Source organism: Schistocerca serialis, chromosome 2 (genome assembly GCF_023864345.2).
Source record: "Schistocerca serialis cubense isolate TAMUIC-IGC-003099 chromosome 2, iqSchSeri2.2, whole genome shotgun sequence".
Taxonomy (NCBI): Eukaryota; Metazoa; Arthropoda; class Insecta; order Orthoptera; family Acrididae; genus Schistocerca; species Schistocerca serialis.
This window is the reverse complement of record NC_064639.1, coordinates 648,720,310-648,748,242: the sequence shown is the minus strand read 5'-3', so window position 1 is coordinate 648,748,242 and position 27,933 is coordinate 648,720,310. Positions and strand designations below refer to the sequence as shown.

Below are 27,933 nucleotides of genomic sequence, written 5' to 3'. Positions count from 1 at the left end.
TACTAGCAGACAAAAAATGATCCTTGCTTTCTTCAGTGAACTTCTTTGACTCCTGTTTGGAAACTGGCGAGTAATTATGGAGGTTCTAGGCGCTCAGTCCGGAGCCGCGCGACTGCTACGGTCGCAGGTTCGAATCCTGCCTCGGGCATGGATGTGTGTGATGTCCTTAGGTTAGTTAGGTTTAAGTAGTTCTGTTCTAGGGGCTGATGACCATAGATGTTAAGTCCTATAGTGCTCAGAGCCATTTGAAGTAATGATGGATCTATGTATCATCAGCAGTTACAAACTGACGCAAAAAGTCTTGTGGACTGTGATTAAACATCGCCAGATATTCTGCTGAATTGTTGTGTGAGATGCGCTTTTGATCGATTGTTAGCAATCGCGGCACCCCACCACGCACACATCTTCTTCATTGCCAATCCTCTTTGCAGGATATTATGCATTCTCTCAGTACCGATGCCTACAGCCTCAGCAATCACACGGATTTTTATTCGGCGATCTTGCGTTATCTTATCGTTGACTTTGTCAACCGTTTACATTTCGGTGATCACAACTGGAGAGAAGGACCGTGCTTCGTGTTCAGTGCTTTTCCGACCACTTTTAAATTTGTTGATTGAAAAGTAAATGGTCTTTAGTGATGTTGCAGACTCTGAAGTTCATCCAGTTCTTTTGTAGTTGTACAGCAGATCACACCCTCAAACGAAAATGTTTAACAACAGCACGAAATTTGGTTTTTTCCATTTTCAATCGCAGGCGACCCACTGACCAATAAGAAACAACTATGCTCTGAATGCTGTTGAAATTCTTTATACGATCCTTGGAATAATTAAGTTTACAACCCCGGAGGCGCAACGAAAGTGATCCATTATTTCATGGAAATTTAGCAGACTTGTCCTACCTAGCTATTACGATAGACGGTGCATGGTGGTACACCAACAAATCGGCCAACTTTATTCGCTGTATAGTCATGGAAAGTCTAGGCTATATGGCCTCTGTAAGTTAGTCACATCATCACGTCGACCGATGTCACTGCTCTGATCCCATACAACTGACTAGCACGTACACCGCGATACACTGCCCTGACTTACACCTGTACTGGATGGTCACATGACCGAACATAAACAATTCTGCTCCAAAAAGTACCAGCGTGTACTGTTAAGGGGATTACAAGTGTTTTGTACGACGAGTTTACGTACCTTTGTTATTACGTATTTCAGTTCTTATGTTGACAAGTGTGTTTTTATTTTATTTCAGAACTAAATACCTTGTCATTGTGTAAGTCGAGTTGATGAAGAATAGCCACATCTACAGTATAGAACGACAGAGATATATTATCGCAAGTTATAGTATTATTCAGCTACAGTACTTACCCCTTAGCGGCGAAGTTCGTCCACATACGGGTCATACGCGCTATTACTTTTCCTTCCACCGTTTCTGGTCCTTTGGGTACGTCTTTATACATTTCTCCCGAGAACAAGTAGCCGACGTCATCGCCATGAGAGGCTCCTATAAATATAATCAATTATCACTGCAGGGTCTGTTAGATAGTATACTATTTATTTTCTTTAAAAGTGGTTCAACATAAAATCATACAATTACATCTGTAACTTTTTATAAAGATGATCAAAAAGTTTCCCTTTAGGGCACTCCTGCAGCGTGTATGCTTCATAGCGCCACTTCATTTCGGATATATAAGCACTGGAAAATATGCGGGAGATTACTTTGACATTCGTGACTTTGCGACGTGTGAGAGATAAATGTGAAAACGTGAATTATGATGACATTCTAGAATGAAATTTCCTCTCTGCAGCGGATTGTGCGCTGAAATGAAAATTCCTGGCAGATTAAAACTGTGTTCCGGATCGAGACTCGAACTCGGGAGTTTTGCCTTTCGCGGGCAAGTGCTCTACCAACTGAGCTACCCAAGTACGACTCACGAACCGTCCTCACAGCTATAATTTCGACATTATTAACAAGTGCGTCCTAACGGGATCAACGGGCTATTATTCTTTTCTTGGCTGCCGGGGGACAAACACCGTTAGGTATGCACTGGAGAATGAAGAATGGAGGCAGCATGGCTGTCGAAAACCAACGTTATGGAATGGTGCTCCATGTTCAGTGCTGGACGCGATTTGACATAAGATGTCGGTCGATCTGGAAGCCAGCCTTCTCCAATACACTCGACACTCGAGCGCCCGTCTTTCAGTCTTGATACCCCATCACATGATCATAAAGCCTTCGGTCCCTTATAAGGGGCCTTGAATGCCTGTCGGAGGCGGACGTGCAGCAGGCAGTTACGGACTTCTTAGCGCAGGAGGACACGTTGTTTTACCAAACGGATATGTTGAACCTGGTGCATCGGTTGGAAAATTGGATCATGGTCATGGCAAATTTTCCTGTTCAGCATACCGATTCTGGAGTGCACGGCATTCTATCGGGAACCTTCTGATCGCCTCTTATACTTCGATCAAGTATGGGACTTCGATATTCTGTAATTTGTGCTAGAAAAATGTTAGGAGATTTTCATGTCCAGAATTATTTGTTTACCTGCAATGTCTTCTTTAGTTAAGATCTTCTTGGACATGTTAAGATCGGTGACGACGTCGAAGTGATAGAAATACACCGGCTGTGCTCCGGCGACTGCAGACTGCACCCGTGCCGCCACAAGGGCAGGGTAATAGAAGACGATGTCACCGCGCAGCTGTAACAAGAGAAAGGTCTTAAGACTTAGATTCATCAACCTCATTCGTAAGCTCTAGTACAGCTGCCAGAATTTTGGAGGATTATAGGTTCATTCTGTAGTCCTGGCTAAAAACGGTACTTTATTCATTATCAACATATTCGAAAGGAAGTGTGGCATTCTTTCATTTAGGCTAAACCAAAGAAAACAGTGGCGCGGAAGAGGGTCGTGAGGCGTTACTACGCAGTGGTGGCAGTGAAAGTGCCGAGCCCCCACGTATCGTGTCCCACGCAATGAAACGTTCTTTGAATTTTAGTGACACGTTGAAACACTATTTTGTGTGCTATGAAACACAAAAACATCGTCACATAAGAAATACAGAAATATCTTTTTAGAGACTTTCGACAGAGGTCTCCGTGATCGGAGGTATACGCACCAATAATCGTACAAAAAATAAATTAGGAGCTAGTGTTCGTTGAATATAAAGAATATGATTGATATAAACAATTCATAAGCTGCTATCTGCTTGTTATTTATGTTACAGAGGAAGAGAGAGAACGTACTCTCATTGCCAGTTGCACTACTTACCCTGGCCACGAAGAGCCGATGTGTAGAGAAATGGCAACTGAGGTACTGATTAACGCTGAAGTGAATTTCAGGTTGCCTGATGGCGTAGATAATTTCTTGATGAACACCTCAGTAGGCAGGTAAGAGTAAGAAAAATGGACATCCCTAAAAAGGAGATACCAGACGTTGGACAGGAAGCTATGGAACTAGAAGGTAACTGTGAAGAAGCCATGGATAACCGAAGAATTGCTTTCATTGTGTAAAAATATTCATGAAAACGAAGTAAAACTGCAATACAAGTCACTTAGGAAGGAAATTAATTGGCTGCATCAAAAGTGTAAAAAATGGAAAGTTATCTGGTCGCCGGAAGGACAGATTCAGGTTATAGAAGAGTCAAAGCAGTCATCGGTGAAATTAAAGGCCTGGTCGTCAACTTTAAGAGATATTAGGAATCCAGTTGTGAAACACACAGGCGACACAGGGCAGGTGGAAACAGTACACTGAGACGCTCTGCGAGGGGAGGAAGTGTCTGATGACAAAAGAAGAAGTTGGCGTCGATAAGGAGGTCGTATTTGATCCCTCAGAAGCGTTTAATAGAGCTTAAGAAGATTTGCGAACAAATAAGGCAGAAGGAATAGAAAATCTGCCTTTGGAATTCTTAAGTCATTGCTGGAAGTGCCATCTAAATGACTTTTGAGAAAAATATTGTCCACGCCATCCGGAAGACAGCATGGGGAGAGTGCGAGAACTATAGCACAATCGGTTCAACAACTCATGCATCCTGGATACTGACTCTCTCTCTCTCTCTCTCTCTCTCTCTCTCTCTCTCTCTCTCTCTCTCTATATATATATATATATATATATATATATATATATATATATATATATATAAGCCAGGTTTTCGGAAAGGTCAATGTCCTATACATATCTGACATTGCGTTTGAATACGACTTTAAAACAATCAAAACACGTTCATAATATATGTCGACATAAAATATCGCTTGACAATGTAAATGCTCATATATATATATATATATATATATACATACCTGATGATGGTGTACTGAAGCACCGAAACTGGTAGCCATATAATAAATGACGTCACAAGGACGGCTGTAGGTGTTGCATCTCATTTCATAATTGTCAAAGCTCTCTAGTACCTTTACCTTCCTTAAAACAAGGCTTTTCCTCATACATCGGATCCATCCATAGTTTCCTTTTTCATTCATATATATGTAAAATAAAACCAAGGATCTGTTATACGAGTAAAAGTCCGGTTTTAGGAAAGGTCGAGGTCCTAGATACACCTGACATTGCGTTTGTATACGACCTTAAAACAATCAAAACACGTTCATAATATCTGTCGATATGAAATGTCGCTTGACAACGTAAAATTATGCAGGACGGTCTAAATTCTGAGGATCTGTTGTATGAGGAACAGCCTGGTTTTAGGAAAGGTAAAGGTACTAGAGATATCTGACGTTTATGAAATAAAATGCATCACCTACAGCCGTCCTTGCGATGCCATATCCCTGAGAATTTAGACCGTCGCGCATCATTTCACATTCTCAAGCGACATTGTGCGTCGACAGATATTATGAACGTGTTTTGATTGTTTTAAAGTCGTATTCAATTGCAGTGTCAGATACGTATAGGACCTTTTGACCTTCCTAAAACCGGGATTTATATATATATACCTTCCTTCCTCCCAAATCATCACCGTCTACCTTCCTTCCTCCCAAATCATCACCGTCTAGATCTTTCATACAATTAAGTTCAGGTAATATCTGGATTAGACTATCATCATACCATAATTTTTTATAATGAGCTACTTGCCCCTACTGTCCTATATTATTACCACATACTTACGATCCTTTCTTTGTCTGTTGAGTGATTTCATCACTTTATAGGTGGTAGTTGTTATGTCATGTAGATCGTGCTCAATATTACTAATAAAGCGTTCCCATAATTCTGAGTGTGGTTTCAGAGTTGTGTATTTTGCGTTATATCGTAACAATACTTCGAGAATGTGCTACATTTAATCACGCAAAAATTAGTAATAATTTATTTAGGAAGAAAAATATTCACAAATTTACCTGTTCATCAAGAGGATATAGATCTATTATAAATTCTATAATAATAAATGAGGGATCTCCTGGACATATTGTAGCCACTAAAGTTTGTCGAGGAAAGGGTATTGAATTGGATCACTTCTTATTGGCGTCAACAATTTACATCTGTGCAAAGTGAAGGAAACCACAGAAACCATTTGAGGATCGACTTGAAGCTCAAGCTTTTATTGTGTACTATTTATAAGATAGCAGCATAGGGGATCCCCACCGAATTACTTTATAATTTTCCATGGCATCCATGATAATATAAGTTGGAATTTACTGGAAGTAACAATAGAAGGACGATATTGCAGGGCAGAGTGGAACATGAAAAGCATATTTTGGGTTTAGTACTTCAGGAAAGATGAAGAGACAAGACATACAGAAAAGCTTCAAAATCAGTAGGAGGTTGTTTAATTAAAAGGAAATTACGAGGTCACTTCAAAAAGCAAGTTGCATTTTGCTAAAGGAGATCAAGTAACTTTTATTCAGTTATGGACTAGACTTGAGTTTCACAGAGATACATCACAACATTGTCTCAAAGTAGCTGTAACCGACGGTCGGAACCTTCTCACGGAGCCATTCGAGAAACGCTGTGTTAACGTCCTCATCGTTTGAAAATTGCGTCCGTTGCGAATCAGCAACTCGATTTGACTACCTGGTCGTTAACGTATTTGGTCGATCTCGATGGCCAACCTTGGCGATAAGCGTCATCCATGTCTTTGCGGACTTCGTCAGATTGTTGGCGCCATTTCTTTATGCCTGTGCGTGACACTATATTTGGTCCATATACCGCCAGAATTGTACGGCGAATCGGTGTTCAATTCCGACGTTATGCTGCGCATAGTTCACACTTACAACTGCTGCACCCATACTGTGATGCACTTGTTATCCATACTACAGTAGTACTGTGGCTTCTTGCAGCAAACTCAAAGCTTGTACTCACTCCTAACACTGCGCCATTCTTGTTGCTAAAGGTATTAGTTTGGAATGACATGTGTAACTTCTCTCATAAAGAAAGACAAACGTAACATATTTAAAACTGTAACCATATTTATTCGGCGATGGAACTGTGCATTTGGAATGTAGAGAAGTCTTTAGTTACAAAGTCTCTGAGCGGAAGTAAAGAACAAACAATAAAATAGATATAATTGATGACGATCTTCCAATAAATATGAAAAGCTTTTCACAAAACGCGTTCTTCGGTGCTTCTCTGTTCCCTATACACTGTTGCATGCTCATTGACTTCATCCAGATGACAAACCAAGGTGAAAGTCTATCAGACATCCTTGAGCCAAGCTATGGTTGTATATTATAGAAGTTACATAATGAATTTGTAAGGTGAAATGTTAAAATTTCATTACAGATCTTTTTAAGAATCTGTGAAACTTAAATGATGATTAGATACGCTATTATTTTAAATGTTCCAAAATAAAAAAAAAAGACGTCAGAAGTGGTAACTCATTCATTTCATTTGTACTAGCTAAACACCTAATGTTGTATTTCTGTATTTGTGTTATCGCAAATATAACGGGGGGCCTCAGTAGTAATGGCGCTTTCAACAAACACTTACTTTCTGTTTTTTTTTTTTTTCTCAGAAACCGCAGAAATTTTTCAGAGTGTGGCTGTGTACAAAAATAAGTTGATCCTTACACAGAAGAACACAGCAATCAGCCATGTTAAGCAATGCTAATTGTTTACACAAGTAGCGCCGTTAACAGTTGTGAATCGACAATTTGTCTGCAGGTAGCAGTTAACTTTATTTTAAAATTGCTGTTGTTAGTAGCTGCAAGAAACAGGCAACTAACATAAACATAAAAAAATGTAACGAAGGTATACATATGTGTTATAAACCGGTAACGGTGATATTTATGTAAATACGAGTATATTTCGTGGTTCCAGAATGAGATAGCGTGGTTTTTGTTACCTTCTTTCGAAGAATCAGCTTGTAACAACTTTCTTATTGTCGCTTAGATCATCAGTTTCCTGGTTTGATACTTTGAACGTTCTCAATGAAGTGTATGTTTTCTAATTTGCCTCATTATTTTTTCGCTTATGCGGTGAGCAGCATAATTCTGTGGCTTCAGAATACGTTCTCAATCTGTAGCGTACAAATTAGCCATGTACAAACACAGAGAAATTGTTTTTTCATTCTCCTGGTAGATGTCATATTTGGTGTATAAAACGTGTTCGCTTCCACTGTTTCATTATGTTAAGCTCCGAGGCCACATTACAGTTTTGTGTTATTTCTTTCAAAAACATTTTGCTAGAAACAAAATGTTGCTTATTTTCTCAAAAATTCCCTGCGAGATATTGAGTGTGTTTGGCTGCAGGAAAATTATACATACATTTATACACAGAGCTGTCTAAGGAAAGAAGAAATTAATTATACTAACTACGTTGGACTTACATCAGCATACATTTCGATGGTTGAATCTTCCAGAGGTTGATTTTCAAAGTAGAACCTCTTAATGTCTCGAGCAACGATGATGCGTTCCTCCCTCTTAACAGGAATGTCAGTTGGCAACAGCCTCTGGAAGTTTGTGTTGAGCTCCCGCATAGTTCCCTTGTTCTCCGTCAGTTCTGGTGGAAGCAGTTAAACATTCTCATGCAGTGGACTTTACAAATGACAGCAATGAAGTAATCTTTCACAGAGGGAGACAGGAAATGTATTTGGGAAAGGTTCGGAGTGATGGGACGATTACAGCTTGATTACATCGGTCACAGATAGAGCTCCGGAATCATGTATTTAATAGTAAGATATATTCAAGAGCAAACGTAGACTAGGATAACAACTCAGTAATAAAACAGTCAATGAAGTTGGACTACTAACATACTGGGAGACAATTATTGAACTATGTGAAAGAAAACGTATGTTAGTTACAACCTACTGAGTGCACACACTTTATTCAACATGTAAACGTCACTACAGATATTCGGATTTAGGTTATGACATGTTCGATATGCCTGCCATCATTGGCGATGATGAAGCGCAGGCGAATAGTGAAATTCTGCGTGACCTGCTGATATATCGGAACATCGATGCTGTCCATGACTTTCTGAGTGGCTATTTTCAGCTCAGAAATTGTTTTTGTGTTATTGCTGTACATCTTTTCTTTAATAGAGCCCCAGAGAAAGGAGTCGCATGTGTTCAGGTCCGGAGATTATGGCGGCCAATCGAAGGCAATGCCAGTAGCCTCTAGGTGCCCCAGAACCAGAATGCGGTACCAAAATGCTTCTCCAAGACATAAAACACTCTCCTGCTTCGGTGGAGTCGAGCTCCGTCTTGCACGAACCTCATCTTGTCGAAATCTGGATTACTTTGGTTAATGGGAATAATACCATATTCCAAAACCTTCACGTACAATTCGGTTCTGAACGTGCCATCATAGAATATCGCACCGATTGTTGCGTGATTAGACATTGCACACCATACAGTCAACCGTTGAGAGTGAAGAGACTTCTCGATAGTGAAATGAGCATTCACAGTCCCCCAAACGCACCAATTTTGCTTACTGAGGAACCCATCCAAATGACAGCAAGAAGTCGCGTGCGCTTGAGCACACTAATTCCCATCATGCCTTGCTTCCGCAGCCACGCAGTTTGAGTGCCCTGACGCAAGCTGTTAAAAGGTTTTGATGTTAGATACATCAATACTTGTCACCCTATAGGTACAAGAAAGGTAATTGCTAAGAACTGCTTCAACTTGTCAACAACAGAAGGTTCAAATGGCTCTGGTTCAAATGGCTCTGAGCGCTATGGGACTTAACATCTGTGGTTATCAGTCCCCTAGAACTTAAAACTACTTAAACCTAACTAACCTAAGGACATCACACACATCCATGCCCGAGGCAGGATTCGAACCTGCGACCGTAGCAGTCGCGCGGTTCCGGACCGAGCGCCTTAACCGCGAGACCACTGCGGCCGGCTAACAGAAGGAAGTAAAAAGAATACTTTGTGAAAGAGACGTACATATAAAAATAATCGACTTAGGAATGAAATAAATATGGTGTGCGGGGTAGCCCAGGTGAAATTACTGTGGAAAAATGTGATGAAATCGAAAAAAAAAAGAAGTGGTTTTCGGTCGATCTGACTTAGAATAAGGAAAAGTCAAAACAATTTTCTTTGAAATTAAATGGAGGACGGCAACATAGTGAGTGCCACGGGAATTCCACTGCTAAAGGCAGAGGTGAGAGCAAATAGGTTCAATGAGAACATTGAAGTCCCCTGCAAGAGGGAGCACTTGTTTGGTTACGTGACTGAAGAATAAATGTGAGTCTAAATGGAAGACATCCTTGGGGGGGGGGGGGGGGGGGGCAGGGATCAGTATTAGAGATTAACAGAGCTTTAACTGACTTGCGATCAGGTAAGGATGTCTTCCTTCCGAATGTCAACGGGGATAAGTGGCAACCAAACTACGATTCAAATTGATGTATAGAATTTACGAATGCGCTGATATACCATGGACATTTGGAATAATGTCGTCTATGCAAACCCGAATATAGGCAGGGCAGAACAGTATGAGATTTATCGTACGTCAGCTTACTGCCTTATGAATCCAAGTTCGCGACAAGAATAACACACAGTATGAAAAAGAAATTGTAAGAGCTGTTAAATGAATATAGTTTTGGCTTTCAGAAAGGTAAAGCCACCAGAGACGCCTTTCTGACTTTGCTCTTGATAATGGAAAAGAGGCTCAAGAAAACTCAAGACCCGTTCATATAAATTGTCGATCTATAGAAAAAATATAAGACCGTGCAAGATATTCGAAATTATGAGAAAAATAGGTTTAAGCTATAAGGAAGGGCTAGCAATGTAGAATACGTACAAGAAACAAGAGGGAAGACTAAGAACGAAGTGCTCCGCATTTAAAGGTTGTAAGACAGGATTGCAGTCTTTCGCTCCTAAAGTTCAATATATTTACAGGACAAGCAATGATGTAAATAACAGGAAGGTTGAAGAGTGGCGTTAAAACTCAGTTTGAATGGATATAAATGATTCAGCATCAACTTTGCTACCCTCCGGAAGACCAAGCACAATTAGAAAATATTTTGAATGGACTGAACAGCTTAATCACTACAGACTACTGATTACGAGTAAACCTAAGAAAAACGAAAGCCAATAGAAGGTTTTTAGTATCAAACATACATCTTAATTTGAATAAGGACATTCTGAGAATGTAGTAAGTATTTGCAGTACAGAATTGTATTGTAGTGAACATCAGAGAAGAAATCTGTAGCATTTCAGATGTGGTGCAATGGAAGAACGTTCAAAATTAGGTGGGCTGTGAAAGAATGAGAAGTTTTTTCTGTGAAAAGGCGAAGGTAGGCGAAGGGAAGGATGATAACACATGTTTTGAGACACCGGCTAAATAACTTCCAAGCTAATAGTGGGATCTGTATAGAGCATAAACTTCAGAGAAGGACATACTGGATTAGAGCTAATAAACAATAGGGTGTAAGTGTTACTGTGAGATGAAGACACCGTCACAGGAGAGGAATTAGTGGTGGTCCGTGCCAATCCGATCAGAAGAAGGATTTTTCAAAGAATTAAAACACTGACCCAGTAATAACATAGTTATTTCTGATTCGGCTTCATTATTGTTAAAATCAGCTATAATTTTCTTACAATGCACTTGTGTTACATGTTGGTAGCATTTCATATTGTCTCTAAACCGAACACTACAATGTACGAAAACTAAACAAGGGATTATCACATCTAAGCAGTTAGCTAAAGACTCTACAGAAGTAAATTAACTGTGAGTGTAACATGAATTAGCAGGATTACGTCACTCTGGTGTATATTATTCACTACTGCTTTCATTGCCTATGGTCCACTTCCATGTGCTTTAAGCAATAAGATTGACTATAAACGATACAAGTAAGAGAGATCGGAAACGGATTTCACTAAAAAGATTTGTGATCCTTAGTTACGCTGATATTCGGAATCTACATGGGTAGAAGAGTAATTAAGTGCCAGAAGAAACTACCGTCCACTTGCTGACTAGTAAGGCATTTTCCCAAATGCAACTGGTGGAAAGGTAAAAGTAGTTCAGTCAGTGACTCGAAAATGTGTAGCGCTCACTGTTATCAGCATCTCAAACATTTCGGGGAAACAATGGACAAACCAGTATTGTGTTTGTAGATCTTATTTCAGTTCGCAAATTGTTTTGTTGTTTTATCTCAGTATAAGTTAATAAAGAGTATCCACTAGTGAGGTCTGGTTCTCCTAGTGGAAAATGGTCAATGCTTTGGTAGGGAATATATATCTCTGAAAATTCAACTTTCTGCAGAAAGAATGTACCACCCGTCGCTAAAAAAATCTTTCCTGAAACAAATACGCAATATATGGACTTTTTTTTAACACTTCATTAAAAATGTCATCATTGAAATTGGTAGACATCAACGTGGACCTAACGCGACGAGAAAAAGGTGAATGTTGAGAGAGCTCCCTCATGAATGAAAATGTAAAGTGTGTGAGACAGCTCACTTAATGGTGCACCGCTGAGGAGTAAAAAATATTTCAAAGAGATTTTGAACATATGACTAACCTATCACTCGTAATGATTGTATTTTTTAAACAAAATTATTTTACGATCGAGTAAACAAAATGACGTGATAAAACTATCGACCTTTTGGCAGAGTGACCCTTCAGGCTGCTGATTCATAAGGAAGGAAGTTTTGTGAGAGAATAACTGGGTGGCACTCAGAGCAGAGATTTATTGAAATAGAGACCGGCCGCTAAGGGCTGTGGGCTGTAAAATTTTAGTGTAACCAGGAGGCTGCTAACGAAGAGTAATAAGTAGTTCAGTTCCTACTTATGTTCTTGGAAACTCCTAAAAAATCTCCAACTCCAGTAGCATTACTCGTTGCCGACATGATTGCAAAATGTGTTGTTCGTGGTATAAAATTGAAAAGACACGTCTTTTTTCCGAAGAGATAAGAGGACTGTATCATCCTGGAATATTGGAAACTACTCTAAGCGGTGTTGTTAAAACCAGAAAACCGATCAGTGTTGGTGAAAATACCATATAGCAAAAATTAATTTTAAAACATACTTCTCATATTCAGCTACACAGAAAGATAATATATCGAGAAGGTACTGTACCAGTGACAGGCATAAAACCAGCTTCTCTGAGTACATTATACGCAAATATTCATTGTGAACGCACTCAATTTTACAGTGGATAGTAGTTGTCACAGAAGATAATTCACGTAGTAAGAAAACTAACATCAGAGTTTACTAGTTGTTTCACTAACAGTTACTTGAAATTTACTTTTTAAATTTGAGTACAAACAAGCTTATACCCGTACACTGCATCAAACCACTAACACTATGTGTACGCATAAATTATTTATTAAATATGATCAGAAGCAATACGAGATTCTTCGCAGACGTTGCTGTTGTCTGCAGTAAGGTAAGTAAATGCAGGAAAACTTGGACAAAATTTACACTTGATGCACCGAATGGTAATCCTCATCAAATGTGTATGTACGCAAAGTAAACCCTATGACGAAGTGAAAGAAATCGATAGCATTTGATTGAGAGGTTAAGAGTGAACGACTTGAACACCTCATATAGTGTAAGTATTTAGACGCAGTTATAGGAAGTGTTAACATTTGAAGGGGTACATTACATACCAGTTTGAGAAAAACATTTTAATGAAAGGCGATATGTTTTTTTCCAAAAAAAGATCTGCTGTTAGAAATAATCGCGCAAAGTCTGTATTACGGAGGTGACTGAAGATCCAGATTTAGTGGAATTATTCTGTAAAAAAGCAACTGATGTGTAAATTTAATTCCTCTAAATACGCCAAGACTACCAATTGTACTGCTCCAGCATTCTTTATCAATAGGAATGACAACAGGCTGTAATCTTTATATGAGGAAAGGTTGTACAAGCGAGAAGCTGTTCTGCGTACGGCATCACGGAGGACGTAACCTTGTGCCGAGACTCTGAGAATAGCAAACGTTACGGATGGCATCCGTCATCGTCATACGAGACCTGCACGTGTATGAGTGTATGTTGTGAAGCCAGATACTCAACCTCACGATCTCTGGTTCCCAAAGCCGGTAATTTGGACAGCAACTGTTACATTTCTGATGCGTTAAAGTCAGTGGTTGTGCTCTATCTTCAAGGTCTCCGTAACGTCACATTTGAACATGATAACGCAAGAGGGAATGTTAACCATCGTCTAGCTCGATAAAATGATGTCCGACTGTTGCCTTGCCAGCACTTTCTTGAGATCTCTCACTCACTGAAAACATTTCGTCTTGGGCTGCCGAGAGATCGTTAAGCCACAATCGACAATCACTACAATTGATCGACTGTAGAATAGAGAGGAAAAAATATAGAACGACATAGGCACCTATTTGTACTAAGTTTTGCGTCCTTTATGTCCACAGATCACGTACCATTTTAATCTTATCCTCCTGCCACACTGTGTCTGTAAAATAAGTAAAATACTTCTTTTCTTTCCCGTGCTGCTAAGTATAATGAGCAGCAGTGTAAAACATAATTACGACAAACGGAAACGTTTCGGCGATCCTTGATAGGGGTTGTTACCACCTGTACATTTTTCCATGCACTTGTTGGCAATCACTGTTAAAACGAATTTCGAAAAATTACGAAATTTGCCTGGCAAAAGAAGTCAATAATACCTTCCATAACTGGATGGAAGTGAAACATGGACCATAAATAGTTTGGACAAGAAGAGAATAGAGGCTTTCGAAATGTGGAGCTACAGAATAATGCTGAAGATTAGATGGGTAGATCACATAACTAATGAGGAGATACTGAACATAATTGGGGAGAAGAGAAATTTGTGGCACAACTTGACTAGAAGAAGGGATCGGTTGGTACGACATATTCTGAGGTATCAAGGGATCACCAATTTAGTATTGGAGGGCAGCGTGGTGGGTAAAAATCATAGAGGAAGACCAAGAGATGAGTACATTAAGCAGATTTAGAAGGATGTAGTTTGCAGTAGGTACTGAGAGATTAAGCAGCTTGCACAGGATAGAGTAGCATGGAGAGCTGCATCAAACCAGTCTCTGGACAGAAGCCCATAACAGTAACAACGTAATGAATATTAGACATTAGGGAGAATACTGACAATGTCTACGGTATCAGTAAGAAGATTCAAATACCAAAGACTGATTTATATACAAATGAAAGGTTCAGTTTTCGAATAGTATAAAGATAAATCTACAGTGCTTTTTCCTTCCGGAACATGTCGTTCTTCACCTCCTAAATTAGAGTCTATGTGTTCAGGAGTTATGTCGGAGGCGCCGTTTATACCTACCTCCAATAAACATTATTCCTTCACGAGAACAGACACCTAAGATGGTGGGCACTTTGTTGAACATGCCACTCTTCAAGATTTCCATAGGACTCCGTGTGATGATTGCGTCCTTCACGCTGTCCGGTTCTATGGTTGGCGCAAAAGGTACCAGCGACTGCATTCTCTGCTTTTCCTGATCGACAGAGACAGTCCACAGTATTGCAGAACACAAACTTGTATTGTTTCATTCGTAATAACGCCTCGTGAACGTTGCACACGTTTACCCCACCTCTTTGGTCAGGCAGTTTAGTGCATTCTCGACGAGCTTCTGCGCTGGTTGGCCTCTCATGAAGGCCAGTAGTTCCTCTGAACTGTCTCCCGTGAAGCCGAGGGACTGTGCCAGGCGAAACGTCCTGTCCTTAATAGGAGCCGACACCAGCTCCAAAGACGCCACGCCGCTTTGGCAGATAACCTTGTGGAACAAACCTGCAAAAAGAGAACATATGAAACAAAACATCACGTTACTGAACAACTATTCATTAAAGTATGTTTAAAGTTCGAGTGACATTCTCGTGAAAGTTATATCAGGATCAGTTGACTGTATGAAAGGGACTCCTGTGGCTGTTCATTTACCGTCGCTTGCAAGTAAGGCATGAAATATAGCAGTGCACGCAGCTGAGTCGGTAGGGCGTTTGCTAGTGAAATACAATGGTTTCTGGTTCGAGTCCCAGTCAGTCACATAGTTGTAATCTGTCCGGTTGTTGTCGGACACACCCCGTTACAGAATGGACATTTATTCTCCAAGATAAGTTCTGTTAGTCACTTTGAATACGAAAGATAACAATGTAGCAGATTTAAAGTTTTGATACCTGATATGGAGAGTTTTAGTAGAGAGTACTGCTGTACTCGTGGGAGAGCTCTTACACGTAGACAATTCTGTGAGCTGAATACAAGATCACCTCAGCCTCCAAACCTGCAGTTCCATGCGTGACAAAATTGACCTGCACTTATGAGTTGTGGCACATGTTCGAACGAGTCCTTTTCAGAGTATGCACACATTAAGAATGACTCGACGCGTATCGTCAAGTTTGCCAACGGGTGGCTCCAGCTATATCTGCCATCGTCTTTGATTCATACAAGACTCAAAATTGCTTTGAGTTGACTTCATTGCCACTTTTAGCTGTAGGAAGTTATTCGCAGTCAGACTGAATATAGCGTGTTTACCGAGTACGGATGACCCAGGCTATCTGTACCACGATTACTAATGACTTTACACCGCAGTGGTACAGGAAGCGTAGATAAGCGTCAGATAGTTAGTAAAACTCCTTGAAGAATCCATATGCCATCGCAGATGAAGATAAGCACTCATGTGCATATTATGAATCGGCTGTACGTGAGATGATTTCAGATTTTGGCTGCTGGAAATAACATGAAAAATCTATTAAGTTTCATGAAGGTTCTTGCTTTAAAATCAAATTCTTGCAGAGAGAGTTAAAAGAAGACAGCTTCTGTGATATATAAAGGCAACTGATTTGGATGAAGATGCTTTCTGTATGTACCAAATGGAGCGTGTAGGACCTCAATTATTGCTGTGTCCTAATTAACGTCTGGGGAATGAGACATACACCGGTATAGGTAACTTCAGAAGAAACCGTTTAATTTAAAAGTTCCTCGATGTTTAATAAACACGAGGGAAAATGGGAAAGAACTGCTGCATTAGGATACTGAGACAGACTTACTGTTGTAGGAATTGACAGGCATATGGGATGTTTGCTTTCTTCACTGTCGAGAGATGTACGGCGACCCCAGGTCTGGGTTGCTTGCTGAACCTGTTCAGCAAGCAACAGGTTCATTCTAAAAATATAGCTGCGTTTCGGAAAACTGATTGATAGAAACATGATATCCTCTGTATCATCTGACTTTCTACCGTACGTACACGTGTTATGTCCTCCCAGAGAACTCATCACTCTATTGTAAGTAGTTGCTTGGCACACAGGGGGCATCTGCCCTTGTAGTACTCCTCCCTTTTAAACGCTGCATATCTATTCTTCCACTATTCTTTCTCCCATCGCTTGGGGACCATGTCATGCTCAAAATCGGGAACCGAAACTTATGAAAATATCAGAAGGCTTAGCTGAGTTTCATTTTTGTCTTTCTCACCTTTCTTGTTCCTAATTTTCCTGTTCTTCCTCCGCTTCGGTGTATGAGGTCTCCCTTTTTGTCTTCCTTCCTCCTTGTGCGTACATGAAGGTCGACTCACACGTTTGACGCGTAAAACCCGACAAGGTAATGCGTAACTCCCAGCAGCCGAGTTGAGTGGTAGGACACGTCAGTTTTCTGCCATTGCCTAAATAACCATTTACATAATAAATTACTCAACAGACACTTCTGAACTCGGCTTTTCCTGTAAAATTATTGCCGTAATCTCTGTAATCTTGCCAGTCAACTTATCATACAATTTAATACTTTGATAGATGGCGCTTTTTGAGTCTTATTGTTGTTTCATAAACGTGATTTCAGTCTAGATCTTTGTCCATGAGCTATTTTTTATGGCCGGCCGGAGTGGCCGAGCGGTTCTAGGCACTACAGTCTGGAACCGCGCGACCGCTACGGTCGCAGGTTCGAATCCTGCCTCGGGCATGGATGTGTATGATGTCTTTAGGTTAGTTAGGTTTAAGTAGTTCTAAGTTCTAGAGGACTGATGACCTCAGAAGTTAAGTCCCTTAGTGCTCAGAGCCATTTGAGCCATTTGAGCCATTTGAACCATTTTTTTTTATTTTTTATATGCATTACGGATTGGTAAATATACTCACATGGTAGGGCCTATGTCTAAAAATCCCAATCTTTTAAGCATATCTTTATGATGAACGCAATTAGTATTTTTCATGTTTTATGCGCCTTCCTGTTTTTTGAGAAGTGTCTACATGTTTTGGACATTTGTTCTCCATGATGAAGTTACGTTGCCACGAACTCGGTGTGCATACGAGTATTACTTACTTGAAAGACACTGACTTTACTGATGACAATATAATCAGGACTTTACATGTTAATGAAATTGTTTTTGCATATATTTCCACGTACACCTAACTTCAACTGACAATCAATATTCATTCCTAGCAAATTTGTTACCCAGTTTATAATGGTGACATTTTCTCTCTAGAAACTGATATCCATGATAATCTTTTGTTTTGTTGAAAGTCGCTTTACTACTTATTACCCTTCAGTAAAATTCCTTGAGACGTTTATCTGCTTTATCGGCATGGAGTTTCCTTATTTTTCAATGACTGTATTGTTGCTGTCATCTTCAAAGACATGTTTTCCTCCGTGATAAACTACTGGAAAAGTTACTGGTCTTGAGATAAGCTCACTTAATGGTTACAAACTTTCCACGGATGATAGGTACTCTCCCTGTAAGATTGTGTGGGAAATAATTATTCTATAACTCCTGCCGGGAGACAGCATATACAAGCCTAGCACTATTTGCTGCAGAAAAGGGTAACACGTCAAGAAGACAGCGTTTGATTTACAGTCAGTAACTCATTAGTTGTGAGCTGAAAAACAGTTTATGAGGTACTTGGAGCTATTGAGTTCTGAGTCTCGTTCGGACTGGACTCGTAGATGTAGGAGGTTCGCCATGGGCCTTTTTGGATAAAGGTCATACTTGTAAGTATGGAAGATTATTTTATTTCTATACGGAAAGTTTCCATGTAGCTTTGAGCAGGTGAGTGTTATAGCTTACAAAAGAATGACGAAGTAGTGGAGTTTAGCGTCCCATCGACAATGAGGTCATTAGAGGCGTAACACAAGTTCATGTTAGGGAAAGTTGTGGAAGGAAAGCCCGTTTCGCGCTTTCAAAGGAATCACCCCACATATGCCTTAAACGACTTACGGAAAAGATGTAAGGCCTAGATCTGGATGGTCGGATTTTGATCTGAACTGTTGTCCTCCCGAATACGCGTCTGATATGCTAACCTCACCGCCACACCGTTCGGTGTTCAAAAAAATAAATAAATAAATAAATAAAAATAAAAAAAATGGCTCTGAGCACTATGGGACTTAACATCTAAGGGTATCAGTCCCCTAGAACTTAGAACTACTTAAACCTAACTAACCCAAAGACATCACATACATCCATGCCCGAGGCAGGATTCGAACCTGCGACCGTAACGGTCGGGCGGTTCCAGACTGAAGCGCTTAGAACCACTCGGCCACCCCGGCCGGCCGTTCATTGTTGCAGCTAGGTGAGTCCTCACGTAATGGGTAGGCAGTACCTATATTAAATTGCGGAGATATTAACTGGAGCTAGTTTTGTCTAAAGAGACGCAACTAGACAAAAAGAATAAACTTTCTTTCCGTGGAAATGTGAAGTATTCTGATTTTCGTGTTTTGTCTTCGTGGAGATTTCTGTGGAAGTTAGGTACATCTTCGATGTGGTACCTTGACTTTCAGCGATTCACGTTTTCATATCAAGTGATCAGCCCACTTTCTCTTAAGGGAGCTAGATTCCTGCTACGATTATGTCACTAGTTGTAAGAGTGGCAAGATATTCATACTTGTCTCAGGGCTCAAACAGAGCTGGCAATCTTTATAAGACAATATTACAGATTTCAGAATTGAGCTCTATCTGTAGAAATTGATTTTTGTAACTAATCAGTGGTGAAATATGTTGAGTGATCGAATAATCGGGCCTTGTAACATTCACCAATACAGCCTTATATATGGTTACATGATGATAGCATCCTCTTGCGTAAAATATTCCAAAGATAAATTCGTCCCATATTCCGATCTCCGGGCGGGGATTACTAAGAGGGACATCGTTATCAGGAGAAAGAAAATGGCGTTCTACGGATATCACATCCCTTAATCGGGCAGGTAGGTTAGAAAATTTAAAAATGGAAATGGATAGGTTAAAGTTAGATATAGTGGTAATTAGTGAAGTTCGGCGGCAGGAGGAGCAAGACTGCTGGTCAGCTGAATACAGGGTTACAAGTACAAAATGCAATAGGGGTAATGCAGCAGTAGTTATAACAATGAATAAAAAATAGAGGACCGGATAAGTTACTACTAACAGTAAAGTGACACTAATTTAGCTAAGGCAGACACGAAGCCCACACCTATCGCAGTGATACAAGTTTGGGTGCCAATTGGGGAAGAGATTGGAGAAATGTATGATGCAATAAAAGAAATTACTGAGATAGTTTAGGGATACGAAAATTTAATAGTGATGACGGACAGGAGTTCGATAGTTGGAAGAGGAAGAGAAGGAAAATTAGTAGGTGAATAAGGACGGGGAGCAAAGAATGAAAGAGGAAGCCGCCTGGTAGAATTTTGCACAGAGCATAACTTTATCACCGCTAACACTTGGTTTAAGAATCTTTAAATAAGATTGTATACGTCGAAGAGGCCTGGAGACAATCGAAGATTTCAGGTAGATTATACAAGGGCATACAGAGATTTAGGAACCAGGTTTTAAATTGTAAGACATTTCCAGGGGCAGATGTGGACTCCGACCACAATCCGGAGTAGCTATAACAATGAACTGTAGATGAAAACTGAAGACAGTACGAAAAGGTAAGAATTTAAGGAAAGGGACCTAGATAAACTGAAAGAACCAGAGGCTGCAGAGAGTATCCGAAGGAGCGTTTGGGAACAATTGACAAGAACGGGAGAAAGAAATACAGTAGAAGAAGAATGGGTAGCTTTGTGGGATGAAGTAGTGAAGGTAGCAGAGGATCAAGTAGATATAACGACGAGCGCTAGTAAAAATCCTTGGGTAATAAAAATGGCTCTGAGCACTATGCGACTTAACTTCTGAGGTCATCAGTCGCCTAGAACTTAGAATTAAACCTAACTAACCTAAGAACATCACACATATCCATGCCCGAGACAGGATTCGAACCTGCGACCGGAGCGGTCGCTCGGCTCCAGACTGTAGCGCCTAGAACCGCACAGTCACTCCGGCCGGCCCTCCTTTGGTAACAGATATTGAATTTAATTGCTGAAAGGAGAAAATATAAAAATGCAGTAAATGAAGCAGGCGAAAAGAAATACAAACGTCGAAAAAATAACAGCGATAGGAAGTGCAAAATGGCTACACAAGGATGGTTAGAGGAGAAACGTAAGGATGTAGAAGCATATATCACTAGGGGTAAGATACATATAGCCTACAGGAAAATAAAAGAGGTTGGGAGGAAAAAGAACCACCTGTATGAATATCAAGAGCTCAGATGGAAAACTAGTCCTAAGCAAAGAAGGGAAAGCAGTAAGGTGGAAGGGGTATGTAGAGGCTCTATACAAGAGCGTCACAACTCAGAGAAATGTTATAGGAAGTGGAAGAGGACGTAGATGATCATTAAATGGGGGATACGTTATTGCTTGAAGAATTTGACAGAGCTTTGAAAGACCTGTCAAAAAAAGGCACCTTGAATGGAGAAATTAGAACTACTGACACTTGGGAGAGCCAGCAATGATAAAACTCTACCAACTGATGAGCAAGATGTGTGTCACAGGCGAAATACCCTAGGTCTTCAAGCAGAAAATAATAATTCAAATCCCAATGAAAGCAGATGTCGACAGGTCTGAAAATTACCTATCAGTTTAATAATTCATGGCTGCAAAATTCTAACACGAATTCTTTACAGACAAATGGAAAATCTGGTAGAAGCCGACCTCGTGGAAGACCAGTTTGGATTCCGTAGAAATGTTGGAACGCGCGAAGATATACTAAGGAAAGGCAAATCTACGTATCTAGCATTTGTAGACTTAGAGAAAGCTTTGGACAATACTGACTGGAATACTCTCAAATTCCAGTTGCGGCAGGGTAAAATGGAGGGAACGAATGGCTATTTACAGTTTCTACAGAAACCAGATGACTGTTATAAGAGTCGACGGGCTTGAGAGGGAAGTAGGGATGAGAAGGGAGTAAGATATGGTTGTAGCCTGTTCTCAATGTTATTCAATCTGTATATTGAGCAAGCAGTAAAGGAAAAAGAGAATAAATGGAGCAGGAATAAAAATCCACGGAGGAGAAATAAAAACTTTGCGGTTTGCCGAAGACATTGTAATTCGGTCAGAGACAGCAAATGACCTGGAAGAGCTGTTGAACGGAATGGACAGTATCTTGAAAGCAGGATATAAAATGAGCACCAACAAAAACAAAACGAGGATAACGGAATGTAGTCGAATTAAATCAGATGATGCTGAAGGAATTAGATTAGGAAAAGAGACACTTAAAGTAGTAGATAAGTTTTGCTGCTTGGGAAGAAAAAGCCGATGAGTTCGATGTGGAGAGGATATAAAATGTAGACTGGAAATAGCAAGGAAAGCGTTTCTGAAGAGACAAATTAGTTAACATCGAGTATAGATTTAGGTGCCACGAAGTCTTTTCTGACAGTGTTTGTATGGAGTGTAGCCATGTATGGATATGAAACATGGACGATAAATAGTTTATACAAGAAGAGAATAGAAGTTTTCGAAATGTGGTGCTGTAGAAGAATGCTGAAGATTACATTGGTAGATTACGTAACTAATGAGGAAGTACTGAATAGAACTGGGGAGAAGAGGAATTTGTTTCAGAACCTGACTCAAAGAGGGAATCGGTTGGTAGGACACATCAAGGGATCACCATTTTGGTACTGTAGGGAAGCGCGGGGGGTAAAAATCGTAGAGTGAGACCAAGACATGAGTACAGCGATTCAGTGATTGCAGTAGTTACTCTGAGATGAAGAAGTCTGCTTAGGACAGAATAGCCTGGAGAACTGTATCAAACCAGTCTCTCAAATGAAGACCACAACAAACGAAAATATGTGGTACGGGCTATCTCGCCGGCAATAAATGTTTGGTGCGATCCTGAGTTTGACAGTAAAGCTTAACCTGGTTGGCCGTACTGAGATTCGAACCACCACCCAACGGAGTAGCAGTCCAGTGTCTTACCACTGCACCACCACGCACGTTGCTAAGCACCTGAGTCTTCGCAGTGCACCATATGACGAGGGAATATGTATTAAGCAAATTTCCAAGAACCCAAATATCAAAAAATGATCATTTAAGTTAGGAAAGCAGAAAGCTATAGCGACGAACCTTTAGCTGCAGGAGAGATTTGTAACAAATGACAGCACATCCCGCCAGCGCTCTCGCCAAATATTGTGACGTTCTGTGGGTCTCCACCAAAGTTGGCTATGTTACTCTTGACCCATTTTAGGGCCATCACTTGATCTTTGAGACCAGCATTCCCTGGGATGACCTCATCTCCAGTTGATAAGAAACCTGCAAGACGAACAGGTGACATAGGTGTCCATAGCTAAGACAACAGTCGTACTAAACCTTATGGGACGTGCATAGTTGAACGCAGTTGCCTCACCTAGTACTCCCACGCGGTAATTGAGCGTCACCAGCACAACATCGTGTTCCAGCAGGTGTTCAGGTCCGTAAAAATAGGTGTTTCCAGAGCCCAACTGAAACCCACCTCCATGAATCCACACCATGACTGGGATCAGCTTGGTATTGGGTCCTGTCGGAAGCTGAAAGACAAAAAAATGCGAAATACGTCAACTGAAGCGAGTGTGACACATTTAATACGTAAAACGCAACTCTGCATTCTAAAAACGAGTGAAGATGAAAATAACTATTGGAAATAAGGGAAAAAGTCTGTTTGGTTGCTTAAAAAGACTCGCTGCTCCTCTTTGATTATGTTTGTTAAATGTCACGATATGTTTCAGGTTACACACACCATCTAATGAACTATCTCAGAAAAAGATATATGTTACGCTACAAATTTCGCGGAAACGTAGATTTCTTATAAAAGTCAGTTCTAAATTAACAATAGTCAAGAACAATGTGCTTCTTGGTACAGAGACTCTCCCTTATTTTACAATAATACGAAACAATCTGCCCTCCTTAGAACTTTTTCGTTGTGTTCCGACAATCCTGTCAGATGTGGATAGCACACTACACAGCGGTACTCCATAACAGGGCGAACGAGCGAAGTGTAAGCAGTTCTTTAATACAGTTTGTTACAGTTTGATTTCGTAAATGTTCTACGAACAAATTTCAGTCATTTGTTTGCTTTCCCCCATTACTGTATATATTGCAATGTCCCAAGTCTAACGATCTTTATTTAATAATGAATTATTGGTGTTTGTTAATGGTTATACAATGCGTAATGTTTTTCTTACGGAAATTTACTGCATAATCTGTTGTTGAGCAAATGGTGTGCTTAATCAGTTTTACTGTAATCCAAAGAAAAATTAAAGAACTTCATCTGGAAAACCAGTATGTAATGCCTATAATGAAATCAATCGCTCTGAAATTTACTCAGTCTCGTGAGCACCGAGTTCTGTGGCCCTACTCAATAAAATGATAAAATTTCCTATGCAAATAAACGATGAATTACATTTTTCTTGGCTTCTGAGTTGCAACGAATGTAATATCGATATTCTGTTCTCTCTACGGTACGCATACAAAACATTCAATCTTAGCTCAGCGAAGTGCTATGCCGGCCGTAAAATAGCTTCATAGAAATAATGCAAGTAGATTAGTTAATAAATAATGAATAACCTTGCAAGTGAACAGTGATGATTTTGGATATTGGTTCAGTGCTGTCCAGTGCAGCCCGCAGTGAAGCTGTTACAAACATTAGTACTTTTCTGATTCTGGCACATTAAATTTTTTCTGACTCTGACTGAAAAATAATTTCTTTTAAAAAATATTCATTGGATTTAAGTCATCACGATATGGAAGAGTATGGGGTACTATGCTAACACCAAATGATTCAGTTAGAAACTTGTATTCAAAATAAAGTTTCTCCTTCACAAAAACTGGTATAAAACATTTTGTGCTAACTTCAAAATCAGTGAACTTCTCAACTGTTCTACAGTTTCCCTTACTGACGTAGTTAACGATGCTTGGATTGTTACATGACAAAAGGTCTGACATCGTTTGACAAAATAGATCCCTAAATTTAACTTCCTTGTACCAGTTTTACAAAATACACAAAAACATTACAATTCGGGTATACCTAATCAACCTACACATTAAATCTGATGGAAGATACTTGGTTCTTACATTCAAGGATCAGTAGTGTAAAATTAGTAAAAGCCACATTGTGTTGCTGCATACTTAAAACTAAGTATACAATTTTTCATTACCTTACAAAACTGTATTATGCTGCGTCCATAGGCCAATAGCTAAATTCTTACACCTAGCTCATAGCTTAAAGTGTTACATCCTACCTTTAACACAGTGCAACAGCAACTACTACTGCACTCGCCGCGCCCCTACTTACAATCGATTCAGCCCTCAGGCAACATCTTTGGTTTTGTGGTGTCAAAGATACAATCACTTCTACATGTGATAACCATTTCATGTTATTTATCATGAAATATATTATATGATCTGGTTCCACATACATTCCACATACAAGTGGACCCATCACATAACCTTCCATTTGCGTTTGTTAAATTTACCATACGGTTTGGATGTGAAAGGGAACCAAATTTAGGGAACCGTACCGACATCCCCCCACAAAATTATCTAATAAATATTCGGAAAATCTAAATAAGGTACAGTCGAGTAGAGGTTTGAGCTACGCTCTTCCCGACGGGAGACCACAGAATTAACCAGAGTGCTAACGTGGCAACCCGAGATGGAGCAGTGCTTCAGTGAGATGAGAGAGTAAAGCCTCTCTAGGCATATTTCTTCAGTAGTGTTAACATCTCTTCTTAGTGCCGCGTACGTAGTCAAATTTAAATTTGCTCTCAGCGGGCCTTGAATGGCTCGGCAACGAACATTCCTGTGATGTTCGAATACAATATTAATGACATAACCCGACTCATCGTCGTTGATTAAGTCTCATGGCGTAATGTTTCGAAACGACGTGAAATGGGACGAGCACGTAAGGTCAGTTACATGGAAAGCGAATGCAGACTTCGTGGAGTTCTGGCGAAATGTAGCGCACTTACACAGGGGATACGTCATAGAGAATTGCTTTGAGATCCAATCCTGAGTGTTCAAAAAAGGTTCAAATGGCTCTGAGCACTATTGAACTTAACATCTGAGGTCATCAAGAACTACTTAAACCTAATGAACCTAAGGAAATCACACACATCCATGCCTGAGGCAGGATTCGAACCTGCGACCGTAGCGGTCGCGTGGTTCCAGACAGAAGCACCTTGAACTGCTCGGCCACTCCGGGCCGGCAATCCTGAGTGTTGATCGAGTTTTTCGAATCACCAGCAGGCCAGATCAAAGGAACACGTCTCCATCCGGGTATTTGTTACCAATCGTTACGATCAGTTTATGTAAAGAAAGCAACTCAGCGCCTTTAGTTGACATTTCCTACTCAGCTGTTATAGGTATTAAGATTTGCATGTACTTCATGTACCAGGCCATTTGGAACTCCAGACATTTTATAGCTATTAATACCAGTTTTTATGTGTGTAGGAAGGCTACTTGGAGCCTGTGGTTGATATCTGATGTACGGTTGTTTTAGTTATTAAGATGTGCATGTGTTCCAAAGAGAAGGCCACCTGGAGCCATTCAATTCTTGATTTTACTGTTAGGTTTTCTTAAGTAATGATGTCACAGTATTATATAAACAAGGCCACTGAGAAACAGCATTCTAATTTTCATAACATGTTATGAGGAGTTTGCGTAAGAACTTACTTCAAATGGCTGTCAGAGCCATTAACTTCAAAATTGCACTACAATTTAATTAGCTATGTACTCATGCATTGTCTATAATGGCTACTTGTAGCCAACCTATTATCTTCTGTTAATATGTATACCTCATATAATAGGCAAATGCCACCATAGGATGAGTATTTCTTATTATCTTCTTAAATATTTTGTTAGGATGTTTACTATGTAAAATGAGCTTGTAGCCATTTTGCTATTGTTCTAATATGCTATATGCATTATGATAGGTATATGGCCACCGCAGATTATGAAGAGTTATCCATTAAAAAGCCTGGAGATACTGACAGGTTTCAGATAGCTTATATAAAGGTAAGACAGAGATTTAGGAACCATGTCTTAAATAGTAAGACATTTCCAGGGGCAGATGTGGACTTTTACCACAATCTATTGGTTATGAACTGTAGATTAAAACTGAAGAAACTCCAAAAACGTGGGAATTTAAGGAGATGGGAACTGGATAAACTGACTAAACCAGAGGTTGTACAGATTTTCAGGGAGAGCATAAGGGAACAATTGACAGGAATGAGAGAAGAAATACAGCAGAAGAGGAATGGGTAGCTTTGAGATATGAAGTAGTGAAGGCAGCAGAGGATCTAGTAGGTAAAAAGACGAGGGCTAGTAGAAATCCTTGGGTAGCAGAAGAAGTATTGAATTTAATTGATGATAGGAGAAAATATAAAAATTCGGTAAACAAAGCAGGCAAAAAGGAATACAAACGTCTCAAAAATGAGATTGAAAGGAAGTGCAAAATGGCTGGGCAGGGATGGTTAGAGAACAAATGTAAGGATATAGAGGCTTTTCTCACTAGGGGTAAGATAGACACTGCCTACAAGAAAATTAAAGAGACCTTTGGAGAAAAGAGAATCACTTATATGAATATCAAGAGCTCAGATGGGAACCCAGATATAAGCAAAGAAGAGAAAGCAGAAAGGTGGAAGGAGTATATAGAGGGTCTATACAAGGGCAGTGTACTTGAGGACAATATTATGGAAATGGAAGAGGATGTAGATGAAGGTGAAATGGGAGATACGATACTGCGTGAAGGGTTTGACAGAGCAATGAAAGACATGAGTCGAAACAACGCCCCGGGAGTAGAGAACATTCAATTAGAACTACTGACGGCCTTGGGAGAGCCAATCCTGACAAAACTCTACCATCTGGTAAGCAAGATGTATGAGACAGGAGAAATACCCTCAGACTTCAAGATGAATATAATAATTCCAATCTCAGATAAAGATGTGAAAATTACCGAACAATCAGTTTAATAAGTCACGGATGCAAAATACTAACGCGAATTCTTTACAGATGAATGGAAAAACTGGTAGACGCCGACCTCTGGAAAGATCAGTTTGGGTTCCGTAGAAATATTGGATCACGTGAGGCAATACTGACTCTACGACTTCTCTTAGAAGCTAGATTAAGGAAAGGCAAATCTACATTTCTAGCGTTTGTAGACTTAGAGAAAGCTTTTGATAATGTTGACTGGAATGCTCTCTTTCAAATTCTGAAGTTGGCAGGGGTAAAATACGGGGAGCGAAAGGCTATTTACAAACCAGATGGCAGTTATAAGAATCAAGGGGCACGAAAGGGAAGCAGTG

The 27,933-nt window shown here is 40.0% G+C and overlaps 1 protein-coding gene across 1 annotated transcript in view; it reads right to left on the bottom strand.

Annotated features, from left to right (window-relative positions):
- Positions 1-27,933, bottom strand: part of LOC126457727 (juvenile hormone esterase-like) — a 57,256-nt gene that overhangs the window by 14,357 nt on the left and 14,966 nt on the right. The window contains exons 3-9 of the mRNA XM_050094263.1: positions 23,001-23,160; positions 22,721-22,906; positions 14,931-15,127; positions 14,663-14,834; positions 7,769-7,941; positions 2,548-2,701; positions 1,371-1,506 (exon numbers count right to left, since the gene is read on the bottom strand). Of these exons, the coding sequence (XP_049950220.1) occupies positions 1,371-1,506; positions 2,548-2,701; positions 7,769-7,941; positions 14,663-14,834; positions 14,931-15,127; positions 22,721-22,906; positions 23,001-23,160 (1,178 nt within the window). The remainder of the gene's footprint in view (positions 1-1,370; positions 1,507-2,547; positions 2,702-7,768; positions 7,942-14,662; positions 14,835-14,930; positions 15,128-22,720; positions 22,907-23,000; positions 23,161-27,933) is intronic.